The 8869-nt window shown below is 37.7% G+C and overlaps 2 protein-coding genes across 2 annotated transcripts; one reads left to right on the top strand and one right to left on the bottom strand.

Annotated features, from left to right (window-relative positions):
- Positions 1-214: 214 nt before the first annotated feature.
- LOC110935915 (vignain-like) lies at positions 215-3347 on the top strand. Its single transcript, XM_035989258.1, has 5 exons — positions 215-311; positions 1304-1772; positions 2340-2538; positions 2904-3044; positions 3111-3347. The coding sequence occupies exons 1-5, from the start codon at positions 215-217 to the stop codon at positions 3345-3347; spliced, it is 1143 nt and encodes a 380-aa protein (XP_035845151.1).
- A 4230-nt stretch (positions 3348-7577) lies between these two features.
- LOC110933038 lies at positions 7578-8635 on the bottom strand. The gene is made up of 2 exons (XM_022176279.1): positions 8606-8635; positions 7578-8501 (listed from the first exon to the last, which is right to left on the bottom strand). The coding sequence occupies exons 1-2, from the start codon at positions 8633-8635 to the stop codon at positions 7578-7580; spliced, it is 954 nt and encodes a 317-aa protein (XP_022031971.1).
- Between the last annotated feature and the right edge of the window lie 234 nt (positions 8636-8869).

Genomic DNA, 8869 nt, shown 5'->3' with positions numbered 1-8869 from the left:
GTTTTTGTTTTAAATAGACTGACTCACATCCCTTTTTGGACCAAATATATGAGACTAAACACATTCTTAATATGTAGTGGCGAAGCTTGAGATTTTTGACCGTGTGGTCGAAAACATATATACCTAAAAAAATATAAAACCGGGGGTCGAAAACGTATATACCTAAAAAAATTCTATACGAAAACTACATACGGGACAAAATTTCTTATGAATTATGGAACGATCCCCAGCATTACATTATCTTCGGGTATGGGTTTGTCGAACAATACTTCGACATCGTGAATCTAAGAAAAGGAAACTAGGCGACAAAGGTATTGGATGCATATTACTGCGTTATGGTCAATAGAGCAAAACCTTAATTAGGTTCATGGTAACAGAACCGAATGTACTCATATCAGTTAACACTATTAACGTATCTAGAGACTCTTGGTTTGACGAACAAAGGTACAAAAGTGTTATCTTAAACCATACAAGTTAATGATAAAGCCCCTCATTTATGTGGTGCGGATGTGGCATGACAAAGACCCTAAGGGTTTTATCCCACACCACCCAACCTAAACGAATGTTTGTAAACTTATTGAATCCTTGTAAGGGCATCATATACTCTCTTAAAAAAATTAGAACAAAATATTCCTAAAAATTACCTAAAAAGTTGAGTTGTTACATGAATACAAACCAAACCCTCGAAAATAAAGCTGAATAAAAAAGTCAAGAGAATTTGCATTTGCATATAGTTAAGATGAAGATGAAGATGAAGAATAATATACATATAGTTAAGACGACAATGAATAATAATAATAATAATATATAATTAATCATTTAACTTTGTTTTCAGGTTGTTAAGATAATGTTACAACTTTTATATAACTAACATAATTGGAATTATAAAATCATAATGTATTAAACCTATATAGGTGTAACTTTACTTGCTTTTTTTATTAATGCATATGTAAACAAATTATAGTATACATACATTATGCAAAGTTGGTGGCATACACAACTTTACTGTTTATTTTTATATATAAATGCATTAGTTTTTATTAATTGCTTTTTCAAAAGGTATCTAGGTATCCTTTATTTAAATTTAGTTAGTTTTTACATTCAAATCAGCTTAACCATCCATCCATACATTCCCTTGACACCATAAAAAAGCCTCCACATATAAATCCTAAAAACAAGCAAGAATAAGCACTTTTAAATGCGTACTACTTGGATCATAACAATCTCATTTCTTACACCATTTTCCTCCAAATGAAGATCAACAATTTTATATTTTTTTCACTTTCTTTGGTCTTGATACTAGGAGTTGTGGAAAGCTTCAATTACCATGAGCAAGAACTCGAATCGGAGGAGGGATTCCAAGGGTTGTACGACAGGTGGCGAGAACACCACAAAGTGACCGATAGAAGCCCCCAACGGTTCAATGTATTCAAGCACAATGTACGAAATATTCACAAGAAAAACAAGATGAACCTGGGATACAAGTTGCAAATAAACGAGTTTGCTACCATGACTCACCATGAGTTTAGGAAAACCCATGCCGACTCGAAGGGTGGCCACTTCATTGCTCTTCACGGGATTCGTAAGACCAACTTGAGTTCCAGTTATAATGATATCGATATAAACGCTATTCCACCGAGGATGGATTGGAGGGAACATAACGCTGTCACCCCTATGAAAAATCAAGGACAGTGCGGTAACATGTTTTGTCTCATTTACAAACAAGTTAGTCTTTTGGGGTGGGCCCTCTCCCAAGTTTGTGAGCGAAGAGGGTAAATTCAACACCACCCTTTGTCTCTATAAGTAAGGTTGGTTAATTACATATTTATATTGAAATTAATACATAAAATAGTAACTTTAGATTACCCTTGTAGTGATATGATCTTGTAACCATATTTAACACAAACAATTATCTAAATATTCAAATCACTAACGTTATATTCTTCTAATCAACCAATGGGGTGATGGTCCATTGACAAAGACAAAGCCTTTAAACACATGTGTTTAGAAAGGGAAAGTCTTGGATTCAAGTCCCAAAGACAACAGAGATTAAAAAAATTGCAGTTCAAAAACAAATATTTTTGTAACCATATTTAACACAAACAATTATCTATATATTCAATAATGTTATATTTTTGTAACCATAAACAATTATCTATACTCAAATTGGTAATGTTATATATATCTTTTTTAACCATATATATCACAAACAATTATCTATATTCAAAACAATGCTGTTATATTTTTGTAACCATACTTAGCACACATAGTTACAAACAATTTTGGTGTCGAGTTTACAGGAAGTTGTTTCGCATTTGCTGCGGTGGGTGCAATTGAAGGAATAAACGCCATCAGAACAGGTCAACTCTTATCTTATCAGAACAACAACTTCTTGATTGTGATTCGAGCGACAGAACCTTCCATTGCGACGGAGGGCAGGTCTGTGGCGTATTTACTTTCGTCAAAGAGCATGGAGGTATAGCTACAGATGAGTTCTACCCTTATGTAGGTAAAAGGGAAACATGCGATACATCTAAGGTACAAACAAAACTAATGAATATAGTATAGATAACTAGATTACAATGCTTGTTATATCAAGTACAAACAGCTTTTAACATACGAATTGTACAAATAATTATAGCAATTATGTTCAAACCACTATAAGTATTATTACACTACCTTTTTGAAGTAGCGTAAATGCATAATAATAAATGCTATAGTTCATTTTGTTGAAGTGTGATACTTATTACTCTACAACAGATCAACTAGAGTAATATTAACGCTACTTTAAAACTGTACCGTAATAATAATTCTTCTAGTTGAACATACTTTAGTTTTTTTGTATCATTCGCACGTTAAAAGTTATTTGTATTTGATTCTAACAATCTGTGTTTTCAAACCAGTATGGTCATCACTCGGTAACTGTTGATGGAACCGAGTATTTGCCAGAACACGATGAAGAAGCGCTATTGAAAGCAGTGGCACATCAGCCTGTAACTTTTCAAATGGATCCTGGCGGTGACGGTTTCATGTTCTACAAAGAGGTAACATTTCAATCACGCATCGTTCATTTGTTATCGATATGTTGTTTAATAGTTCATGGTGTTTAGGGAATTTATAGTGGACCATGTGGAATGGAGCTGATGCACGCGATGTTGATAGTTGGATACGATCAGGATCCTGACCGAACCAAGTACTGGATTGTTAAGAACTCGTGGGGTGAAGGATGGGGAGAGAAGGGATACATTCGTATGCTACGTGGTACGGAGATCCAAGGGGTTTGCAACATGTATGGGCATTGTAATTTCCCTCTTAAATCTCCCGAAACTAAAAATGTTGAACTCTAGATTACAATTTTAATTATGTTCACTCTTCATTTTATATGTAACCATCCGAGAGAGAAAACATATGTCTAATGAGATTTTTTTGTTACTTTATGTTTCGATTATGAGATTTGTTTTCTTGATAGACTATATAACATAAAGAATACACATAACAGACCGTTCACAAGCATAAACGAACGAACACACATGAATATAAGCGAATAAGCGTAAGCAAAAACAAACGAGCACCAATTAAAAGAAGAGGAAATTGGACTTTAATAATCTCACCTAGAGGTGGTTGGCCATTGGCACTATCACCTTTGAATATTACCACTAGCATTCCCACCCTTTAAGTATTTTTTTCTCACTGCATCTCCATTATAAACAAATTTAACGGAGTTAAGTTTTTTTCCGAATTTCAAGGATACGAGTTGATTGATGTAAAACTTACCTGGAAACGGTGTTCCAAATGACGGAAACGGTGCTTTAATTCGGGTGTTTAAACTTCCAATTGATAAAATTTAAGCCGTTTGGAGCACCGTTTCCAGATAAGTTTTGTTGGCCCGAAATGGATCTTGATCTCTAGAACGAGCGTGTTTAAACAAACTTGCATAAATGATAACTTGAATGTATGTACAATCGAATGAGAGTAAGTGATTACAAATGAAAACATACTATCCTATTTATAGTTTTCAACGGGTGTGAGTGAAGAATTGTGTCTCTTTGTGAAGAGACATGTCTCTTGAATGTGTGGTTGTGATTAATCCTTGAAGGAGTATGTTGTTTCCTGTCCGTTCAATCCAACCGGTGCCTCTTACCTTTCTTTTTGCCTTGTACCGATCGGAATGGTTGTGAGAGAAGGGACACACCCTTTCGGTAAGTGTGGTGGTTACCATCTTGTATCTTTGACAAATTTGGTCCTTGAAGTTCATAACCGCTATGTAATAATGTATTCTAACTATCTAACTAAATGTGATGTTAAGAGATTAACCGGGTTTCATTCACCCCCCTAATCTCGAAGATCCGTAAGTTGCTTCAAATCTTGAATTCCGAGCAGTTCCCTCATTGTAGCAAACTTGATCCTTGCTAGTGCCTTTGTTAGTATATCTGCTCGTTGTAGTTCTCCACTTATGTGTTCCACAGTGATATCTTCGTTTTCCACACATTCTCTTATGAAGTGATAGCGTGTGTCAATGTGCTTGCTTCTTCCATGAAAGACTGGATTTCTCATGAGTGCTATTGCTGAAACATTATCTACTCTGAGTGTTATCTTTTCTTCCTTCCAGCCTGTAATTTCACTTAACAATCTTTTAAGCCATAGTGCTTGGCATGCTGCTGCAGTGGCTGCCATGAATTCTGATTCACATGATGATAGTGCCACTGTCTGTTGCTTCTGTGTACACCAGGTTATAGGTGATTCTCCAAAGTAGAATACCAGACCAGTTGTTCCTTTTCCTTTGTCTGTATTAACTCCAAAACTACTATCACTATAACCTGTGATCTTACATCCTCCTTGCCTCTTGTAGATGATTCCATGCTCTTTAGTTCCTTTGATGTAACGTAGTATTTGCTTTACTGCTTTCAAGTGTTGTTCCTTTGGTTCTTGCATGAATCTACTAAGCAGACTGACTGGGTAACAGAGATCTGGCCTTGCTTGTATGTAATAAGTACCTCAGAGAACCTATCAGGCTTCTGTAATGTGTTGCATCTACTAGATCTCCTTCTTCAGTTTTTGTTAATTGAGTTCCTGGAGTCATGGGAGTCTTTGTGTCATTGCAGGATAACATATCGGCGTCTTTGAGTATCTTGTTGATATATCATGTTTGCTTGATGCCTATCTCACCTCCTGCTTGAATTACTTCTATTCCCAGATAGTATGCTAGCAATCCTAGATCGCTAATATCAAATTTGTTCTTCATCTGAGATTTGAAGACATCTATTTCCTTTTTTGATGTTCCAGTGACTATCAAATCATCGACATAGACTCCAACTATTAGGGTAGAAGTTTCACTTGTCCTTGTATAGATTGCGTTCTCTGAAGTGCATTTCTTGAAGTTGAGTGACTTTAGGGTCTGATCTAACTTCGTATTCCAAGCTCTTGGTGCTTGTCTCAATCCATACAGAGCTTTAGATAGTCTGTAAACCTTTCCTTCATTTCCTGGCTTTACAAATCCTTCTGGTTGTGATACATAGACTTCCTCCTTGAGGTCTCCGTGTAAGAATGCAGATTTCACATCTAAATGATGTACCTCCCAACCTTGATATGCTGCTAAAGCCAACATTAGTCGTACTGTTTCCATACGTGCTAATGGTGCAAAGACTTCGTCAAAGTCTATTCCGTGTTGCTGAACATATCCTTTTGCAACCAGCCTTGCCTTGTGTCTGACCACTTTTCTGTTTGCATCTTTCTTAGTCTTGAATACCCACTTTAAACCTATTGCCTTGTGATCTCTTGGCAACTCTGTCAATTTCCAAGTGTTATTCTTGTTTATCGAGTCTAACTCGGCCTTCATTGCTTCAATCCAGTTTCTGTCACTAGATGCTTCCTTGTAATTCCTTGGTTCTTCTTCAGCAAGTAGTAATTCCTATGGATCTACTTGAATTTCTTTTGTCTCTTCATATAGGTCTTCGAGACTTCTCAGTCTTACTAGTCTTACTGGAGTGTCACTAATACTCTCTGTTGTACTTTCAGAGGTAGATGGACCTCCACTTGATAAACTGTTTGAACTTCCTGCTGAGTTCTGATTGTACGAATGTGCTGGCGAGGTTATATAGGAGACTTGTTCTTCTGTCTGATCTACTCCTGAATCATCATGATGTGGCCCGCTACTGCCAGGACTACTTGGTTCATTTTCCTCTAACTCTGGTGGGTTGTCATCTTCTTGAATGACAAAGTTTGTCCATTCGGGATTCCCTGAATCTATCGTTTCCATATAACTATTCCAGTTCCATGGTTGACCTTCCATGAACTTTACATCTCTACTGACACATATCATGTTCCTTACCGGATCATATAATCTGTATGCCTTTGATCCTTCTTCTATTCCAAGGTAAACCATAGGTGCACTTCTGTCATCTAACTTCTTTTGTTGAAGTGGTAATACCTTAGCGTAAGCAGTGCAGCCAAAAACCTTCAAGTGTTCCAGATTTGGCTTTCTTCCTTTCAATGCTTCATATGGTGTCTTGTTCACCAGGGCTTTTGTTGGAACCCTGTTTAGTACATATATCGTGTGTCGTATTGCTTCACCCCAAAAGTTCTGTAGCATGTTCATTGCCTTTAGCATACTGCGAGTATTGCTTCACCCCAAAAGTTCTGTGGCATGTCCATTTTGCTGTGGGGAATACGGTGCTGTGAGCTGTCTTGCTATGCCGTTGGTTTTGCAATACTTGTTGAATTCAGCCGATGTGAATTCACCTCCTCTATCCGTCCTTAGCATTTTTAACTTGGTCTGCGCTTCCTTTTCCACCTTTTCTTTGAACTCCTTAAAAGTTTCGAATGCTTGATCCTTGGAAGTTAGTAAATATGCCCACATGTAGCAAGTACAGTCGTCTACAAGTAAGAATATATACTTCTTCCCAGCATGTGTTGGTGGGGATATAGGACCACACAAGTCTCCATAGACTAAGTCCAGAGGTTTTAAAGATCTGAACTTCGCCTGATTCGGAAATGGTGCCCTACTATGCTTTCCTAATAAGCATGCGTCACAGATTTGACAAGCATGACTTATTTGGGGAACTCCATGTACCAAGTTCGTACGAGTCATTTCCTTAATAGCATCGAAGTGTAAATGGCCTAACCTTGCGCGCCATAACCATGCTATGTCTTCGGTCTTTGAGAGTAGGCAGATTGGTTTTCCAGTCTTCAGCTTGACTTTGTACAGCCTGTTCTTCATTCTCTTGACTTTCATTAGTAGCTTTCTATTTCGATCTCGGATAGCTAGTAGATCTCCGTCCATAACCATTTTGCAACCGGTTTCTGTAAGTTGTCCGAGGCTCAATATGTTGCTTTTCAGACTTGGAATGTAGTATACTTGTGAACCAATCTTTTGTTCTTGGTTTAGACATTCCAGATTGAACCTTTGCCTTTAATTTCTACATGCGACCCGTCGCCGAACCGTACTTGCCCTATCACCGTTTCATCTAATTCTCTGAAGTGGTTTCGCATTCCTGTCATGTGGTTGCTGGCCCCGTTGTCTAAGTGCCATAGACTTTCATCTTCTGAGGCGTAACTTGTTGGTTCAATACGTTCTTCATTTAGTAGAACCGAGCAACGTTTTCTTCTTGTATTGCCATTAGCAATACTGGTGCTTCGTCTTCCTCGACGAGGTTTGAATGTTCTTGTACTTCGTTTTTCTCAGAACAGTCCTTTTTGAAGTGTCCGAACTTCTGACACTTAAAACATTGGATCTTACTTAGGTCGGTTCTTGCAAACTTCCTCCAATTTCTAGAATTTCCATTTTTAGATCTAGATGTAGATCCTTCGTTTCTGGGACTTTGCCTATTTCCGTTGTTTCGCCAATTTCCACGCGTTTGGTTAAATCTACCACGACCGCGGTTTCCAGATTGTCTTCCTCTGGTGTTATCATGATATGTGAACATAAGCCTATCTAGGCTTTCTCCTTGATTTCCTTTCTTTAACCTGAGTCGTTCTTCATACGTCCTTAACCTTCCGACCGCTTCTTCTAGCTTCATAGTTTCTAGATCGGAGTATTGTTCCATGGAGGCAACGATTTGAGTAAACTTATCCGGTACGCCATTTAGGAGTTTGCGTACTAGAGTCGGTTGACTCAATGTCGTTCCTACTTCAGTTGCTCGGGTAACGATACTATTAATCTTTGCGGTAAATGAATCAATAGTGTCGTCATCCTTCATTTGCAATAATTCGAATTCTGATAATAGCGTGTGCATACGCGCCTTTTGTACCCGATCAGCACCAATGTGTCTAACCTTTAGATTATCCCAAATTTCCTTTGCAGTTTTACAACTTGCAACTTGCAATACGACATCTTCTGGTATTGCTTGAAACAGATATGCAATTGCAGACTTGTCTTTCTTAGTGTCTACCGTTGCATTTTCTGCCGGTTCGATCGTTTCCCACAAACCATTCGCTTCAAGAATTGTCTTGATACGAATAGCCCAAACCGTATAGTTTGTTGGTTTCAGAATTGGACACTGAAACTGGGAAAGAGAATTTCCTTCTTTCTATATTATTATTGGATTTTGTCCGGATGTTCCTGACATGTCTTCTTGTCGAACAATCTTCACTTTTACTATGTTCTTACTTTCTTGGTTTCAATAGATCTCAAACCCATGATTACCCGAATCGTGTAACAATCAAACAACTAAACAATCTAATTCGCACTAAACCCCGGAATCAAACAAACCCTAGATTCCTAACCAACCCTTCGGTTCAACCGATTACCCTAGAACCGAAATCAAAAATTCTGAATTGAACTTGCGAATTGAAAAACGAAATTGAAACCTGATCGCGAATTCCCTGCGATGCCTTGCGATTCCCACGCCTAGAGCCTGATGCTTTGATACCA

This window comes from Helianthus annuus, chromosome 4 (assembly GCF_002127325.2).
Source record: "Helianthus annuus cultivar XRQ/B chromosome 4, HanXRQr2.0-SUNRISE, whole genome shotgun sequence".
NCBI lineage: Eukaryota > Viridiplantae > Streptophyta > Magnoliopsida > Asterales > Asteraceae > Helianthus > Helianthus annuus.
The sequence above is the reverse complement of the archived record's forward strand: the minus strand, read 5'-3'. Positions and strand labels throughout refer to the sequence as shown.